At 39.1% G+C, this 19,861-nt stretch overlaps 1 protein-coding gene across 2 annotated transcripts in view; it reads right to left on the bottom strand.

Moving 5' to 3' along the window:
* Positions 1–520: 520 nt before the first annotated feature.
* Positions 521–19,861, bottom strand: part of PPP1R3A (protein phosphatase 1 regulatory subunit 3A) — a 52,409-nt gene continuing 33,068 nt past the window's right edge. For both annotated transcript variants that reach the window (XM_004702574.2, XM_045289027.1), the window contains 3 exons: positions 5,981–6,039; positions 5,766–5,890; positions 521–3,845 (listed from right to left, as the gene is read on the bottom strand). In XM_004702574.2, coding sequence (XP_004702631.1) covers positions 1,482–3,845; positions 5,766–5,890; positions 5,981–6,039 — 2,548 coding nt within the window. In that variant the 3' untranslated portion in view covers positions 521–1,481. The remainder of the gene's footprint in view (positions 3,846–5,765; positions 5,891–5,980; positions 6,040–19,861) is intronic.

Below are 19,861 nucleotides of genomic sequence, written 5' to 3'. Positions count from 1 at the left end.
CCACCCTTTCACGGGGGTCGCCTGATTCATAACAGCAAGAAAATGACAGTTACGAAGTAGCAACAGAAATACTTTTATGGTTGGGGGGTCACCACAACATGAGGAGCTGTATGAAAGGGTCGTGGCGTTAGGAAGGTGGGGAACCACTGCTTGAATGCATAGTACAGAAGTGCCTTGCCGTAGAGCAAAGTGCAAGGGTTGTTACTCTATTGAGTGTGAATCCTTGCATTATCTCTACATGGCTAAAATGTTTGGTGCCATTTTTTCATACACTTAGCCAAGGATAATAGCCCAAACTTCTCTGACAGCAGTTTTTCACTTCTTTCCCTGATTCGTACGCTACCTATTTGCCTACTTAAAGTTGTGTGAGCTCCTAACAAGCTGACAGCCACATAACAAATGCCACCAAAAAGGCACTCTTTGTTTCTAAATGCACCTTGTGTGACGATTTACTGTTCCATACTACGAATTGGTTACATTGGGTTTTGAAAACAAAAATGCGTCCAAATAAAACAAATAGTTCATTTGTAAACCTCTTTTATTATTATCTTGCTGCAAATATGTATGATAGGGTTTATTTAGAAGGTTAAGTTTTGTAACTGTAAAACATAATACTGTATGTTTTATGGTTGCAAAATCTGAAGCAATGCGTGTGGGGCTTTGCCTTTAAGCTTCAATTCCTAAAAATAGTTGACTTTGAAACTGATCAGCGGGGTTAGCAGTATCCTTTTATAAGGGAGAACTATTTCTAAAAGACAGGCAGCCCACAAAACGGTGCAGAATCAAAGGATAATCTTGCAATTGTCTCAGTCATGGTCAGATTTGCCTCGTGAGGCTCTGTTGCGTTAGGTGAAGAGGAAATACAAAGGATGTGTGTATAAAGCACTATTCCATGCAAACATGTTGTGTTTCTTCTGCTTAAGTTTACGCTTTTCAATGTTCAGGAGTGTTGCTCTTAGACATATGAAATGCAAGGTGAAAGATTTGATCTACCAAAATGTGATGATAAATGATCCAGGGGTAAATGTACAGTCCATGTTCAATACTAAAGACAAAAAAAGCCCTCCTGGCATTGTCCATGTTTTATCTATTTTTAAAAACTGGAAGGGGAAAAATACTCTCGGGGGAAAAAATGAAGCTTTACTGCAAAAGAAATGGATGCAAGAAATGGCACTTTAAGTAGTGAAGAGACGTGAAGCATTGCAACTTCATAACCTGCTAAGGAGCAACAGCTGTACCTAATTTCAACTTGACGTGCTTCAGATCTCATATTCATATAGGTATTTAATGATCCAAACATAATGGTCCTATATAGAATAATTACTTATATGAAGGAGCAAACTTCATACGCATTCCTTTTTAAATGATCCTTCGAGAGAAACTGCACTCGCTCCTTGAACAATGAATAGTCTCTTTCACCAGTCCAAATGTTTGGGGCTGAATAGCCTTCATTTTAAGAGAGACTGGTAATATCACCAGGGTTACTTCTTTTTGACAGACTCCTTTTGTCTCTCCCCTTTCCAGTAAAGCCAGTACAACGATAAAAGGTAGAATGCCAAGCCAGTTATTAGGTCAAAGTGGTAGATGGAAACAAGAAATACCAGAAACAAAAGAATATAAGCTATTTTAGAGTTGGTATATTTTGAAAGCAGAGATTCACTGCTTTGAGCGTGATCTTCTTGGGATGGGACACTAAGAGAGGCAATATTGTTACATTCCTTGTCACCTGAAGAGGCTAATGATTGTCCAGACTTTTGTGATCCTTCATGTCCACATCTGGCCTCTTCCATGCTTTCCATAGGTTCGCTGATTAATATCACTGGCCCTAGAGATTTTTCTGCACTGCCTTCTCTCTGGTCTACACATATTTCTTTCCGACTACTGGATGACACTACTCCCAACTTGTTAAAATTTCCCTCAGGTTGTGCGTACTTTTCACTACCCTGGATTTCACTTGTCGGTTTGCAATTATAGTCTGATTCGGTAGAAATAGATTGGCTAGTCATGGTAGCAATTGGATTCTCTACGCCAGTTGCCTGTTCGTAAGATGGCATTGAAGTTGTAACATGGTGATTGGAAATGTGAGAACCATTCTGAGAAGCTCTGTTAGTGCCTGAGTTAAAAGCCGAAGGAGTCGAATGGAAATCTGTTTTCATTGATAATTCTTGGACATGCCCATGATCTCTATTTTCTGAAAATATTTTTTCATCTGTTGGCAACATTTTCAAATGTAAATCTAGTTTCGAAGCTGTTTTACGGTGCCCTGTAATGACCTGTGAGAATTCTTCTACGGGTGTGATATTTCCAATGCCTCTTTTCCCCCTGTCGCGTGTCTTCCCAGGATTGTACTCAGACGTGGTTTCTTCCTTCTCCGTTTCATCTCCATGTACATTACAAACACCTAAATGTGATTTCTTTTCAAAATCATTGTCATAGATTACACCTACAGTACCTCGTTGACAAAGGGTATAATGTGAATCATCATTCCCCCCTTCATGTGGATCAAACGCCGCCTCCTTTTCCTCGATGGGCCTGTCACTTCGTGCTGTCTCTTGAGGTAGCTTAGCAATTATTGCTTTTTCTCTAACAGACATGCTTTCTAGAAGAATTTCTGATGTGGTCTTAATTATATAAGCCGTACCTGCTTTCTCGGAAGTACTGAGATCAGTTAGAGAAGACAGTTCACAGCTCCCTGAGTCTTGGCAGGTAAACCAGTCTTCCGGAGGGGTACCTTTCAAGTACTTTGTGTTATCTCGTTTTCCCCACGTGTCCTCACCAGGCGCTTGGCCTTTGGTCTGCTCTGTTACATTTGTCTGACTCCCTCTTGCATCGCCCTGACTTTCCAGAACATTCCAATTGTGTTTATGCTGTATGTTCTTATTCTGATCTTCAGGATTAACGCAATCTGATTTTTCTTCCTCAACGTGGAAAGGAGAATCATTCTTCAAAGAATTTCCATTTCTTGGTGAAGAAACCTTTCCGGGGATGCCTCCCAAAGGGGTGCCTACGCTGGTGGTGACGTCATGCTCTGGGGCTGTAAACACGACTTTTTCCCAGCTTAAATATGTCCTTGGTGAGCTAACCGTATCCACCTCCTGGCTGGGAATTGTGGTCTCTTTGCTTGACAGAGTAGTTGGCTCTGGGTTACTAGCTCCCGTCACCCCCATACTCGCTTCCAGGAAGCCTGTCTTCCTTTGGGGGCCATGAAAGATTGACTGAAAGCTGTTTCCTCTTTCATGAAGATACAAACCTGCTCTTTCCTCGCCCTCGCCCTCACTCCGGCCATCATCTTTTTTGGAAGATTCTTTCACTGTGGGTTCTTCTGCATACACAGATTCATCGGAATATAAATCTCTCCTTAAGCTTTCCCTGGCTTTTGTTTCCGTTTTCTTATCGCTTCCTTTATGTTTTTTCTGAAGGCTGCCTGCCATTCGTTGCTCTGAGAAAGGGCAGGCTACGCATCCTGCGCCCCTCTCATGGGCTGGATTCGCATTATCATCCAATTCTTCCTTGCTGCCAGTACATGATGGCTTTAATTCACCACCACTAGCATCTTCCCAAGATGACTTGATTTCTTCCATACCTGACGTAATTTCCTCCGAAAGTTTATAACCACACTCGTTTCCTCTGGAAGACTTTTCATCGTGGCAAAAATCTCGCTTTAAGGAGCTTTCTGCAGATGCGCTTGGGGACAAAGCCCTCAGGAACGAGTCAGTGCACATTCCACTGTAGATGTTCTTCACTGATCCCTCAGCTTGATTTGATAAATTGATTGGGTCTGTTGAAAATGTATTCTTTTCACCTCTGGTGGAAGCACTTCTACTTTGTATTAAGTGTTCATTTATCTTAAGGGATGGAAAAAAAACAGAAAACAAAAAGTGAAGACCAACTGATCTTTTTAAATATACAAAATATCTGGGTTTTATTAACGCCACATTAGTAATTATCTAGTCGATTTCCTTGACTCATTATCATTGCAAATTGCCTACAAACCCTGGAAGCCAGATGTTTGGGGAAGATCCTTGTGGAGTATGATTTGGGAATGAGATTAATAAGAAAAGGGGCTCAAATTAATCACTCTCCTTCCCAACTTCCAAATATCACATTGTATTATTCAACTCTTCTTGCTTGTCATTGCACTTTCTCCTCACTTAGGATATGCACATTGATAGCTCCATGCTAATCAATTAGAGAGCAGCTTCCTGGGTGCCCCTTGCTGCATTTACACTTGCTGTAGGTGCCCCCATTACCGTTTCTCTTATTAATATGTTTTCTGCAAAGCCTCTGCAAACTATTAATAGCAAAACGTCACTCAAAGAAAAGTGAGGGAGTTAATGTCTCTGCAAATTCTGTTTTAATGACCCTCTGCCAACTGGTACTCAAATGTATTTGAGCTCTTCAGAGATGCCAACTGTCAGGATGGAACAGTGAGATGCCTGTGTGTGTGTTTTTTTTTTCTCCTCATAACTGACATTTGCATGATCTCAATAATTATATGCAAATCTTACGTTTTCCCCTTCTTCTCACATAAGGCTCATGTTACTTGTCAACTGCACAGCTGTCTTGTAAGCCAATGCCTGTGGGTTCCACAGATTTGGTTGTATTTCCATCTATTATAGAGCTTCATTGCTTTATGCATTAACGTCAGCATGGAGCAAATTAGCATCTAAATTACAGCTCCCTGTTCATTTATTGGACGTACAATCTCTGCAACTTCTAAACAAACTTTTAGATTTGAGCCTGCTCATTGTAATGAGGTGTATTGGTGAAGCATGTGATTTTCAGAGCCCTTTCATTATATTCTGAGGTTTGAAAAAAAATGGTGATGTTAACTTTCAGCTGGTGAGAATTCTCACAATGGGTGACAACTTTGTAGTTTCTTAAAGTTGGAGCAAAGTAAACTGCATACTTCAGTGACGCAGGTTCCGTGTCACTAGAGAAAAGGTGAAGGTCTGGGGAAAGAGATGAACTATGTTTCTGAGTTCAGTTGTCTTTCTGACACTTGAAAAGTCAAACGTCATTTTAATCTTAGATGATTATGAATCCGTGTATCTCAATGACCAGGGTGCCAACCAAATGCAGTCAAGGAGAAATTACAAGATGTGACTCATTTGCTGCTATTTCTTCCTTTGTGATAAAAAGAAAAAAGATCGCAGCTAAAGCATTCCCCCAAATTCTAAATAGATTGAATGTTCACCAAGTGTGAAATGTATGCTAACAAATTTAATACTAAATTGTACAGTACAGGATTTGTTTCCTACTTTAAAAATAGGGCATAGGCTATTTCCTTCTCGCTAAGTAATTGAAGACTCCGCTACACTCAGAGAATCTTGGAAGGATGGGGGTCAATAAAAACGATGCTAATGCAAGAACCATAGACGTGTAGGATCAGATTTAACAATCGTCTAGTTCAGCCCTCTCGTTTTACAGATGAGGAGTTGATGCTAAGTGTACACTTGTCACAAAGATTAGAAATGCACATCAGGATGGTACTACCTCTCCTATAATTCGTACAAACTATTACGCTGAGCCGCTTGTAAAAAGATAAGAAGCGAATGTCATTAATTTACCACTGCAGAGACTGGAAACAACATCCTGAAATCAAGGTACCTTGTTGATCAAGCTGAAGACGCAGGACAGACGTAAGCTGTGCGTGCACATTTGCACATTATATTAGGGGAAGCAATGGCAAGGCAGGCATCGCAGCATCTTTGAAGCATAAATGGATTCATCTTCTCTAATGCCGTGGCAACCAGAACACTTACCATCAACTCCAATTCTGTTTCATTACGTTCGTCATGCTCTCTGTTGACATCTTTTACATTCTGACGACTGCCTCCCAGGTCTTCCTTGTCCTCCGAAGAACAAACAATTGTTGGGACACAACTCTCTGAAAAGTTAGTATAATTAGACACAATGAGTTTTTTAAATTGTAGGTTGTAGCAAAAGAGATTCTGCTTAAAATTTAAAGAAGCATTACCTGGAGTCTTTGGGTTTTCAAAGTTAATCCCTTTTGGTGCCACGGATGATTCTTCTTTACTGTAAAATTTTAAACAAACTGTTATCATTTCTTTTTTTGGCTGCATCTTTTATATAGTTTAAACAGAGGGGAATTCAAGCCAACAACAAAACAAATAACATAGAACCTTTCCTATTTCACAGTATTGCTTTGCATGTTTCTAATAAAATTAATCCTTTGGAATGATGCAATAGTAAATACTGATGGTAGAAATATTGAAAAGCAGTTTGCACAATGCTGTATTTTTAATGCGATGTGTTCACATGAAAACTTATATGACCGAAGTAAAAATGTATGTAAATATAGATTATCCCACCATTCCGGAATTTAATCTTCACAAGGAAGAACAGCTTTTCTCTTGGGTTAGATGGTAAAATTTTATGAACTGACAGTCCATTTGTGATTATAGACATGGCTTTCTAATGTTTCAATTATACATTTTTTTGCATTTCATTTTACTCAAAATTCTTTATGTTGAATTGAAATAACATTAATTCTCCCCAGAAAAGGAAAAAAAAAGTTAACTGAAAACTAAAAAGGTAGCTAAATTTATCCTCAGTTAAAAGACTCTATGTGTATTGCCACGGGCCAATTTTAGAACTGAGACTGCAGATCATTTATACGTGAGTATATATTTTCCTACTTTTGAAATTATTCCGGTCACATTCCTTTTGGGATTGTATTCTACATACTGATTAAAGAAGATAAGTATCGTCTCTCTCTAATATAATCTGTATGTGTATTTGTCGTCTTTCGCATGTAAATTTGCTGGTGACAATAGGAAAACAGTAGTGAAAAAATCTACATTACGTCCATTTATGACACAGTAAATCTATCAGAAATGCTTGCCCAGGATTAACATTAATTTATATAATCTCAGCTGAATTTTTCTTCTAGTGGCTTTTCCCAATGACTTTTGTGCAGCCAAAGAAACCTGGGAGTTGGTATTGCATAGTCCATTTTACTCCAAACCACAAAAAATTAAAATCAGTAAAATTTGGCTAACTTTATTTCATCCAATAATGAATAAATTATGGAGTCACATTTCATAATTTGACAGCTGCAGTGGGCCCATAAGTGAAAAGAAATGCAATTTTATTAGAAAAAACATATTATTTATACCTGATACTTCATTTCTAACTCTCTCTATTATTTAATGATGACAATAACTAAGCAAACAATCCGTATGTAGGCTGAGACATCGTCTCTTATCTGTGCACAAAATGTCTATGAGGTTAAACACTAAACCATTAGACAATCTTTATTCTTCCTCTTTCTCTTTATTCCCATAAAATACTGAAATATAATTTGTAGATGAAAAATAATATACAGTACACTTGTTTTGCTTTTACATAACCAAAATGTTATAAATCATTTTTATAAAACCTAACCTCGATGCAAACATATAGGGCCATAAAGTGGATTCTGACACGCAGCCACCCCCTAGGACAAGGTGGATTTGACACTGGGGGCCTCTTCTTTCTCCTGGGCAACAGCTGGTGGTTTCAAACTCAGAGCCCATGACATCATCAGGCCTCTTTAATCTACCTTAATTCTCCTAGAATACGTAAATGTCTAAGAAATGATTGGATTAAAAGGATAGGAGCTTGCTTGAAACTCATTTTAGTAAATAATTCAGAACGCATCTGTGTATTATTATTTGATGTCTCACAAAAGCATTTAGCTACATGCATACTTAAAATTTATAAATAACAGCTTTAGAAATGGGTATAAATACAAAAAGGAAAAGCTGAAGACAAATGCAATGTAAATATAATTTTAAATATCCATGGACAAAAGGCATGAATAGAAGAGGTACAACACTCCTACAGGTAAAAGAGGAAAACTATATCAAGGGAGATCAAAATACCATACAGGAAATTTAAGAAATATTCCATGTTCATAAATAGGAAGAATTTTTTTCAATCACTTTATTGGGAGTACTTACAGATATAATAATATTCCATAGTTCAATCACATCAAGCAATGTTGTACAATTGCTACCATAATTAGTTTTAAACCATTTTCTTTCTCCCTGAGCTCCTTGATATCAGCTCCCCTTAATCCCCTTTCTCCTCCACCCTATTCCCCAAGAATACTCTTTTCCTATAATATTTTTTTGCCATATCTTACACAATCCAATATATGCATTCACATACAATTTGTTGTTCGATCCCATTGAGTGGGGTTAGTCAGTCACCAATGCTATCCGCTCCCTATTCTTCCCTCCCCACCTCTTCCCACCCTCAGGGAACCATTACTCCAGTTACTGTTTCTGAAGTGTTATCTTTCTTGGCTTTCATGTACTGAATGATCGTAAATATACAAGTGGACATATCCAACTCTATCACCATTGATGAGGTAAAAGTCCCAAGTTGATCTACAGATTCAGTTCAACTCTAATTAAAATACCAAAAAAGTTTTACATAGAATTTGAAAATATCATCTTAAAGAGAGGAACAAATGAATAATAATATTTTTGAAGAACAGCCAAGAGGAACAACCTGCCCCACATGATTTCAGGAATCCTTAGAAAGTTGTGATCTTGGTACAGGACACACAGAATGAAATAGGACTGAGAATGTAGACAAAACAGAACAGCACATCTTTGGAACTTTGGTACAGGGTATGTGTGGCATAGGAGACAGAAACAGAGGGTATTTTCTGTAAATCAGAACAGCTATCCTTGGAGTAAAGATGAAATGGGCACTATAGGTATATACACACTCACATATAATCAACCACAAATGTATTAAAAACTGAAATATTAATGACCTTTAGTGTCTTAATGGAAATTAAATGGGAATGTCTTTTGGATTTTAAAATAGGATTATGTTTACCGATTAAGAATAAAAAGATTCCTTGATTATAAAAGGAAAAAAGTGGAGCATTTAACTCTTTAAGTTTAAAGGATTTTGTTAATCAAAATGGCATCTTTATAACATCAAGCTATAAATTAAAAGTTGGAAGATGTTTGCAATCCACAAAACCAGCACAAATAAGTATCAAGAATATATAGAGAACTCCCACAAATCAACAAAAAGCACAGATAACTTGACAGAGTGGGCCCAGAAGAAAGGAGCACTTGTTTCATGGAAGAACTGAGAACAGCTGTGACCACAGAGCACACGAGATCGTCGCTTTAGAGAACAGAAAAATATAAAACAAGATCATACAAAGATGGCCCTTTATATCCACTAAATTAACCACAATGTGAAAGTCTATTGATCAACAGAGAAGGTATATGAAGCCACAGGCTCGATGGAGTGTTTGTGTAGTCCATGTCCACTGAACGTACTCGCATGCAGACAGCCAAGAGAAAGCCTGGTACGCAGACAGGAGGCATCTGTAGGAAATTCACAGGAGTTTTTTCATCAATTGTACAAACCATGAACCCATCCAGATCTCCACGAACAGAAGAATGGATTAAAAAATAAGCCAACAGAGAAAAAACAGAACTACGGTATATCACACAAAGGAACATTACATAGCATTCAAATTCAATAAATCACAGTGACATACCACAATATGGATGAAATTTGCCAATATAATAATAAGTGAATTGTACAAACAGTTTACCCCGGTTCTTATCTTTTTGGATTAAGTTGAACCTTACTTAAATAATTAAAAAACATATAGCAGTGAGCTCAGGAAGAAGAAATTAGATGGAGGTATACTGCAGCTACAAGCCAAGGAGTGTCAGGGTGACCAGAAGCTGGGGGAGACAAAGAAGAATCTTCCTTACATCTTTCAGGAAAGGTGACCCTGCTGATAACTTGAAGTCAGACTTTAGATGTATAGAACTGCGGGACATTTTCTGTCATCGTAAGCCATTCAGTTAGTTACAGCAGCCTTAGGAAACTAATACACCCCCATTATGGTCCCGGAATGCTTTATGGGCAGCAGAGTTTTTTATTCATTTGCATTCCCATGGCTAGCATGGTGCCTGACACATCAGAGTGGCACTGTGAGTGCTGTTAAATAAACACACGATGCTCTCTTTTCCCGTTTCTACCACTTACCATCATTATCAGTACATTGTTTTCTTTCATTAAAATTTAATTTCATGAAAGACTGTATTCAGTGAAGGCATACATAAGACTTGAAGTATCACCCTTCCAAGTTTCAGGATAATACTTTACATTATGAGTCAGAGAATTAAACAGTTTTGTTAGTGGTTATGGTTTAAACATATAAAACAATGATACATATTTTGTGGAGCAGTAGTTCATTTCTAGCATACATTAAATCAAATAAAATAGTTTTCAATCATCAGGTGTGTCATCCATTCTTAAAATGGATATTTTATAGTACATAACCTCCTATGTGTTATGCATTATAATAAGCACTGGGAAAAAGAGATAATAAACGACAGTCTCTTCCCTCAAGAAGTTACAAGGTAATGAGGAAATAGAAATCTTCGAAGACTATTATGATAATAAACAATAAATATTACAGTGAAACTACTGCGTGCCAGGTATTCTCTTAAGGATAAGAAAGGACACTATGAGGACTGTGCTCATCAGGAAAATTGGGTAATTTTTCACAAAGGAAGTAACTTCTGAGTGAGGTTTTCAGCATAAGTGGGAATTGATCAGAGAAGGAAGTATTATTATTCTTGGCAGAGGGAACAGAAGCGGGTCAAGGGTAAGAAAGCGCAAATGAGGCACATCCAGGAGCAATGCGATGTTCAGAGGGCTTGGCCTGGCTAGACCATGTAAAAAGATCGTGCTGGAAGGCAGCCCTGTTGTAAGGGACCTGGCATGTCAGGGCAATGATTTAGGTATTTTTTAACCAGCTGGGATGAGGAGTTCTTTAAACTGGGGAGAAACATGGTCAGGAACCCTGTCTCTAGGGCTAGTATACTGCACAGGATAGGAAATGAAACAGCTCGACAAGCCATGAGGATTGTGTAGTATTTCAGCCACAAAATGATGACCACTGGTGATGGAAATAAGGAAAGAGAAGAAAAATCCAATTTGAATGATAGTGTTTGATGTAGCATGAGAAGGATTTGCTGTTGAAGTCACTCTATCTATCTACTATACACACCTATATATATACTAACCGCAGTTGCATCAAGAGATTAGGGAATCTCCAGTCTTATGTGATCCAGAGAGAGTTATATCTAGTGACTGGCTGGGTGTCCAGGCCTTCTTACATTAGAAAAACTAGCCTCTAGTTTTGGTATAGTAGAAGGTAAGAGAAAGTAAGAGAAGCCCTCCCTGAGCTGGACTCCAATCCAGCTCATCACTACAATCACTACGACCAGTCCCTGTTGCCGTCTGTTTGATGTAGGACCTCTATGGTCAGAACTAGCTTACAAGACACTAATAATAGTATCAATTCATAACCTATTTGCAAAAATGCTAGCCTTCTATTGACTCCCTACCTCTAAGGCCCAGATGGCTTTCAGAAAATATTTTATTTTTTATGCCAAATTCTTAGAGGTCATAGAATCTCATCTCTCTAAAGGACCTAATATAAGTATAATTCTGAACTAAAGCCTAGAGACATGACATGAGCTCACTAGAAGTAAAAAGCAACAAGGAACAAAACAAACTCATTGCCATCTCATAGACACTGACTCACAGCGACCCCCAGGGCAAGACGATAACTCCTTATGGGACTAGAAAGTCCTTTCTCCAGCAAATGGTTGGTGGCTTCGAACTGCTGACCTTGCAGTTAGCAGCCCAATATGGAACTACTGCACCTCCAGGACTCGTGACTAGCAGCAAAACTAGAACGCAAATGTTTCCTGGCCAACAGACCAGTATTCTTTTTGTGGGAAATCGATTCATATCATAAAAGAACAGAATAACCTGGATGCTAATTTAAATTTCCCTAGTATTTATCAATTATTGTATCACCTCTTAGCCACAGGACCTCAGTAAAGATAATTAATCACTATGGGACCCATTTCTCTGAAACAATTGACAATTCTTTACCCAGGGAAAAACTGTTTCTGAGAATGTCCAACAAGTGGCTGTGTTTAATAGATGTTATTACTACCATTAGTAGCACACTGTGGATTAATAAGGTATCACTGATAATACTACCATACCACGCAGTTTCTATGTTCTCCTTTTAGTTGGAGTGATCCATGTATTTGAACATTTACATACTTCTCCTATGTTTTATTCACAAACCAGGACAAGAATGACTCTCCAAATAAAACCTTTAGATCTTCAGTGAAAGTGACCCTTTATTTGAAAGCATTCTCTGCAAACACAGCGTTCATCAAAACACCAGTTCACATCTCCCTTTCTCACCTAGTCAATTCATCCGTGTCCAGATTTAGGTACCATGTTAATATGACTGCTGTTTCTGGGCATGATACACTCTGAGAGTTCAGTTAATTTAACACTGTCAAAATGTAATGGTCTTACTATGCATAACAAGATGATATTTTCTAAAATCCTATAATGCCCTTGTGCTAAAACCCATGTAGCTTACTCATAAAATATGAGGGAGACCTCTCAGAAGCCTGTCCCACAAAACCTATGTCTCATGTAATGCAGCTACTCGACCAATGAGGGTGAAGGGCAGGCTTCAGTTTTAGGCAGCAAAAGAATCATTCTATTGTGAGAGGAGTGGAGTTGGCGTTATAAAAATGACCATTCCCAAAGTGATTCCTGATGTTGCTTTTTGCATCTCTTTAACATGCTGCTTGAGGTGCTCAGCATCTCCAAAGAGCCAAACCTGGAGTTCATGGACATTCTCCCTGTCTCTCTGTTAAACAGCTACAAAGTAATTGTTAATATAATCAAGAAGTTTGGCCCAGCCCTCTTCATTCAAAACTTATGACCTCATTCTACTTGCTATACACTTCACTCAACTTAAGAATGAAAGCAAAATGTGTGAATGGAGAGCTTTTAAATCAGAAACTTGATATTAGATGTTTTTAAAAGTCAAATATATTAGCACTGACGTTGATAAGTGGATACTAACAGTACTACTGAAATTTGTTTTCACTTTGCAAACAGGTACACATCGCGTACCAGTTCTTCTCATAATATTACTTGAAAATTATTTCCACTAGCATCCTGGCATCTCATAGCCACTTACAAACCTGAGGCCGGAGGGAAGCAAAGGGGTGTACTCAAGGAGAGGTCTGGCTCATAATATTTCAATGAGCCTAGTTCTCTGGTGTTTAAATACTCAGCCCTCTCTTGATCAGGAGCACTGCATTTTTATGTAAATAGAGCACACACTGTAGGTTTCTTTGCCAACCACATGATCCTTTCTACTGTCCCCAACCTTGTGCAGTTTGCACATGCGTGCTATGCCTCACCTGTTATCTGTGTGCATGTCCGTGGGCACATTATTTGTGAAAAATTACAGTGAAACCAAGAACAAAATTAAAAATATTTCCTTGAAAGTGAGACCATTAGAGAGAGAAATATTCAATTGTGAAGAGTGTTTCTGGAGGAGAAAAAAGACAAATGAAGACATTATATAAAAGGAATTTAGGTTAAAAAGATGCATGAAGTTCAGTTCAGTTCTTTCAGGCCAGAATGAAAACAAAATGAAGATAGTTCTGTGTTATTTATAGGAACTGGAAGAAGCAAGAGCTTATCTCAAGGAAAATGCATCAGGATTTTTAAAATGACTTTATAGTCCCTTTGGATGCTGAATCTGGATACTAGTAACTGAGATCGTGGGGGTCATTGGTTTGGGTGAGCATCACATTCTTCAATGTCAAAGTGAAAGCCCTGGATTAGATGAGGAATGACAAATACAATGTGTTCCCACCAGCTTCCCTCTCCAGCATCTCTGGCAAGTTCTGCGAACAGATCAAGGGACTTTCTTGGTGAAACAACACTGCGCCCCAAGAACCTTTGCTAAACAAGCAGGCAAACGCTACTGGCCAACCTTTTTATTGTTCAAAATAGAACTGATTTTCTTTACCAGAATTTGATATTAGATAATATGCCTCCCAATGTTTTAGCTCTGTGTTTATATAATGAATAGAAGTGTGCCATAAATAAAGTTTAGAAATATTTCATTTGGAAATTTCTTAATTAGAGAAATAAATGTAAATGGTAGTTGAGTCCACTGAAATAACTGCTAGTTCTCTAATATGACATAGCCAAAGAATATTTTTAATTCATCGATTCGGATCTAGCACCTATAGAAATCCTACTGGCACAATTTGTAAATCGATCTCTTATATTATTTCCATTACAGACTGCAAAATTAGTTATTTACATATCACCTGACTGTAGCCCAAGTAAACTTTTCTTGGAACATTAGCAATATCTACTAATTGATTAGGATATAGAAATGTATTGGATCTGTTATAAAGTGAAAACTAATTTATGACTTTTAAAATGCATCATACACCCTGGCAAACCACAGGCTTACTGCTCACCTGGAATGATGGGCTAAATCCCCCAAGCAACTAAGAACCAGGTGGTTTTTCTGAGGCACTTGCCTGTTTTCTCCAAAGCTGGATCCCTACCTTGCTAAGAATTACTCTCTCTCTCTTTCTAGGATAGTATCTTGAGTATGGTTTGGGGACAAGGTATGGAAAACAATGATACTTTACCTTCTGGATGGAGAGAGTTTGAATAGCAGAAAAAGAAGCGAGCACTGAAAGAGAGATGAAGGTCTGTTGAAAAATTCTTCGGTAAGTTTCCTTTCCAGTCTCCACTTGCGAACTCTGTGTTTGCTGCCAGGAGTGGCACATCTACCTGTTTTGTCATGTCAAAGTGGTAGAGGCTACAGTTCTGCTGCTCACCCCCCAAGGAGTCAGGGGGGGGAAAGATGGTTTAGAATGAATTTGTGATTGAATGAGAAGGCCATGCTTAAGTCTCTGGAGAGGAGTAGTCTCTAAAGACCCTGGACATGATGAGGTTCTTGTGCATAATTAAGTAGAATCCTAGACTCTTGGAGGTCCAAGTAGGAACCAAAAAAATTGTAGGTTGCTTTGGGAGGAGATGTAATTACAAGCAGAATCCATGAATTTTAAGTAGAAGAAGACTTATAGGTAAACCTGGCCCAGGGGATTCCCCTGCCACAACCTGCCAATTATATTCTATGGAGAAAGACATGTAAATGTTTCTAAGTGATGGATACTGGGGAAAAGAAAGAATGTACATCAGAGAGCTATCACAAAGTCACCCTTAGATTTATTGGCCTACAGTTCTTTTCTCCAAGCCCTTCAAGGAACTAATTGTCAACAGTGGAGCAGGCTGGTGACAAGAAACTTCTGAAAGTCCAGCTGAGTCTCGCTACCTCAGAGAATGACATTCCTTTTCTCTAAAATTCCCTTTAAAGGCAATTGATCAGCTAGCTTCATATTGCCCCCATCTTTCAAAAATTATGAGCCCACTCCCATGTGTATCCCCACCCTCAGCCCCCTGGCAAAGGATACAGAATTTCAGACTTTATTTTGATATCGATTGGTTTCAGGTTGTGTCAGAAGTCATTATCAAAGAGCCATGACTACTGTGCCAGTTAATTGCAGCCAAAGAACCATGGTTGGACACGCTTTCTATGTGGAATCTACATGTAACAATTACCTAAGTGATTTGCTCTGTGAAATATGGAGCTCTGAACACCCAAGATCTACAACATTTATGTTATATTATTTTTGTGAAATACGTAAGGTGGCCAGATTTTAACATTGGTAAAGCAGGACACCATTGATAAAACTCATATGCTGGTGAAATCACCACAGGGCAGCCGTAAACTGTATACACTAGCTTGTCGTGCATTCTTTCCAAAAATGGGGACTTTTTTAAAACGCCATGGGATGTGGGAAAAATTGTTAGAAATCGGGACTGTCCCGCCAAAAGCGGAACATCTGGTCACCTTAAATATGTTTTAACAAGAGGTTCTTTACCAGGTAAATTGATAGTTGCAGCATATGCTAGGAGAGTGAAAAAAATTTTTGATTAAAAAGAGGGAGGGGAACTTCCTATCTGTGAAATCAAGCAGAAGCGGCATCTCTCAGGCAAGGGGTATCTTGCAGCACTGAAGGAAGCACCTATGATTCCAGCACTGAACTGGGCTCAGGCACTGTATTAGTCTAGGTACTTTGGAGAAACAAATCCACGGCGACTCATGTATAAGAGAGTTTTATGTAAAGAAAAGGTGCATCACGAAAACATCCCAACCCAATGCTGCCCAAGCCCACAAGTCCAACATTAACCCATTAACCCAACACCAGTCCACAAAGTCCTCCACCTCACAAAACAGAGGCAATGATGCCGACTGCAGGAGGAAAGCTGAGTCCGTGAACGTGTAAGCATCTCAGCACTGGCAGGGGTCTCCACACTGCTGCTCCAGCACCCAGGGCTGCATCGGGATAGATCCATGCGGCTTCTCCTTGGGGATGTCTTGTAGGAAGTCAATCTTGCAAACTGAAGCAGGGAACTGCTAAGGCAGCTGCACCCGATACAACCATCACAAAACAAGAGACCCGAGAACTAGAAAGGCCGAGGCTCACCACCCATTTATCCCTCCACCTTTCAACCAGCACCACATGTGATTATTGGCCAGGCTGGCACAATTAACTAACTCAGGCACCCCCACTTTTGTTCCCCAAGATGGCAGTGGCTTTATGAGGCAGTTTGTTGTATATCATGCCTTGGCCCTATCCCTGGCTCTTGGCAAAGAACTTCAACCATGCATCGGTATTTCTTCCTCTGTCTGAAGACTGAAGGGTTCCTGGTGGTTAATCACAGTTTGGCTGTCTGAGTCGCCCGATGCTCCGTAGGAGAAAGACATGGCCCTTTGCTCCCACGTCTGCTTCCAGAGAGATTCCAGCCTTGGAAGCTCTTTGGAGCGGTTCCGCTCTGTCCTGCAAGTTCACTATGAGTCGGATCAACTTGACCACAATGGGTGTGCCTTTTGAGGTATCTGGAGAATCTCAGAAAAAATGTACCAGAAGAGTAATTGTTCAGTGTGTCTCTAGGACATCACACATTTTGTGTTTGTTTGTTGGAACCACCAGGTATCTGGAACATGTCTTGACTGTTAGGCAATTAAATATATGCCGATTGTTCTCCCTGTAAAATTAGATTGTTGGGTTTTAAAAAATATTATCAGTCACTATTTTGCGTTTGTTTCAGTAACTGTTTCGTTACTCCCACTGGATGAAGTCTCTGGCTATTAATTTCTACTTTTAAGCAATTTAGTTTTACAAACATATTTTCAGACTAGGTATTCTACTTGTGCTAGTCGTATCATAAATTGATATTTCAGGGGAAACAAACAAAAACCCCCAAACTCACTGCCATCGAGTTGACTGACGACTGACGCCAACTCATGGAGAGCAGCTAGGACAGGGAAGAACGGCCCCTCCCCCACCCCTTCAGCCTCCCACCACGAATTTCCAAGAGGGTAATTCTTTACTTGAGTAAAAAGTCCAGTCTTTCTCCTGTGGAGCGGCTGGTGGTTTCAAATTCGTAACCTTTCAGATCACAGCCCAATGGTTAACCTCTGCACCACCAGAGCGCCTAGCAGAGGGCACACAGAACACAGGAAATTGTGTCCGGTGGCTTGTGTTCAAATGCAAACTGGATCTGTAGTTAACTGTGTTTGGAAAGTCTTCTAGACAGACTTGGTAAGTTTAAAGCATTATTTTGAATTTGCTGCTTTTGTGAACTTACATCACACATTCAAATCATCTTAATGCACCTTTTTTTCAATTCTTCACAATAGCATTTCAAAAAGAAGAGAGGATACATTTAAAAAGCAAATGAAAAAGAGCTCAATCCAAGCCTATTAGACTACCTGTTGATGAGCACCTAAAAGAGTCATTAATATGCAGATCATAGACTAGAGAGGCCATAATGGCTCCTCCAGGGACATATCAGTCTATTGTGTCAGAGACTAGTTAGAGATTCATTAACATGAAGACTCATGGCTTCTTAATATGCAAATTATTAATGCTGTGAACTGAGGCATGCCTCGAAATAGTCCACGTTTTGTGTTGATACATTTTCTTCCCCAAACCGACACTCACCCCTTCTAGGTACTGATTTCGTTCTTCCGGGTTGCAAACTCTTCACACACAACTTTGCGCAATCACTTCACGTCTTCTCCCAGTCAGGTTCTCTGGTTTGAGTCAGGTTTGCATTAAAAACAATTGGAACCATTTTGACAAATTCTGTCAATGCCAGTACAAAATCTGATTTAATATTTTTCTTTTGACCAAAGACAGAACAAAATGAAAAAAGCCCTTCGTTTAAAAAAATGAGATTGAAATACAAGTAATATAGGTAGGAATTGAATAATGTGGACCCAAGGTGGGTGAGGACAGGGTATTGGATTAGAAAAAGAGGAAATCAGAGAAAGGCAGTAGAAAGGGGAGCCCCGAAAAGAAAAGAAAAAAAAGGTACAATTAAACCAAGGGAGAGGGGTCAGTATCCTTACCAATAGAACGCACCGAATGAGGAAATGTAGGGAAATACTCAGCCTTTGGGATACATCAAGCAATCAATAACTGTCAAGGATGCTTGTGTTGGCATTTTGTATTGATGCAAAAAAGGTGACGTGAATATTCCCATCCCCTACTCAAACAACAAAGGCAATATTAGGGAGTGAAAGTTGTTCAGTCTGTAAGTTATTAACCAAACCCAACCCACTGCAATTACTTCCGGTCTGATTCACAATGACCCTCAAGAACAGCGAGAAACTGCCTGGTTAGGTAAAGCATCCAGAGCCTTACAGAGGCAGACTGCCACTTCTTTCTTCTGCCGAGTGGCTGGTGGGTTTGAACCTCAGACCTTGCTGTTAGCTGCCAAGTGTTTTAACCACTGTAGCACCAGGGCTTCTTAATATACTAAGAAGGGGCTTAACCTTCTATACCTGCAATAAAACTCCTTACAAAATGCAAAGAAAGTAGTAAAGTGTCTTTAAATCTTATTCTCATAATTTGTCGCCTGGAACTTCTTATGTTGCCAGTACTATTTTCTTGTCACTTTATTATTCTGACCTAGTCTTAATTATAGGCTTCCATTAATATTTCTCTACTAAATTTCAGGAGAAACAGACATTTATTTCTTAGCCTAGAAACTCTAAATATAATCTATACATAGCAGTGGGTCCTCAGAAGTATATATCCATTTTTCATAAATACAATCATATAATGTTAATTATAAATGAGATTCAAATTTCTTGTTGGCTTGAAGAGTTCCTTTGTAGATTTGTACTTCATTAACACTGTTTAAATAAGAGGCAAAACTGTTTTTTACACAAAGAATTCTCATTAATTTAATTACCACACCTATTCTGGCTAAGAAGAATTTGGACATGAAAAATAAGCAAGCATTCTATTTACTAGGGTTCTAGACTGGAGTAAGGATAAGTAGATTCAGAGCTGATGCAGATACAAGGAAATCCACTTCCACTTACTCTAAGAACCCTCACTCAGCTCACCACCACCAATTTGATTCCAACTCCTACGGACCATATAGGACAGGGAAGGCCTGCCCCTGTGGGTTTCTGAGACTAGCTCTTTAGGAGAGTAGAAAAGCTTGTCTTTCTCTCTTAAGAAACCTGTAATAGAACAAGAAGCCATCTTCTCTTGCTCTTACCACTGAAGAGGATTAGGGTAGGAGCTAAAATGAAACCAAGCACATTGCTAGAAACCCTACGGAAAAAGAAAATAGGCTTATTAAGTTAAACAATGGTTGGAAATTAGGACCCCCAAAAACATCATGCTTAGAGAAGTTAGAGGTGACAGCTAGATAAGAGCTAAAAGACAACAAACAGGTGATGAAGGTCATTGTGTCATGAGGTGGGATTGCCGAAAGAGTCAGGTGCAAAAGCTAAATTCTGCTGCGGTGCTGGGGGACTCTGTCATACTTTTAATGAGCCTGTACAAAT

Source organism: Echinops telfairi, unplaced genomic scaffold, assembly GCF_000313985.2.
Source record: "Echinops telfairi isolate 266 unplaced genomic scaffold, ASM31398v2 ScPeMD7_23;HRSCAF=83, whole genome shotgun sequence".
Taxonomy (NCBI): domain Eukaryota; kingdom Metazoa; phylum Chordata; class Mammalia; order Afrosoricida; family Tenrecidae; genus Echinops; species Echinops telfairi.
The sequence above is the reverse complement of the archived record's forward strand: the minus strand, read 5'-3'. Positions and strand labels throughout refer to the sequence as shown.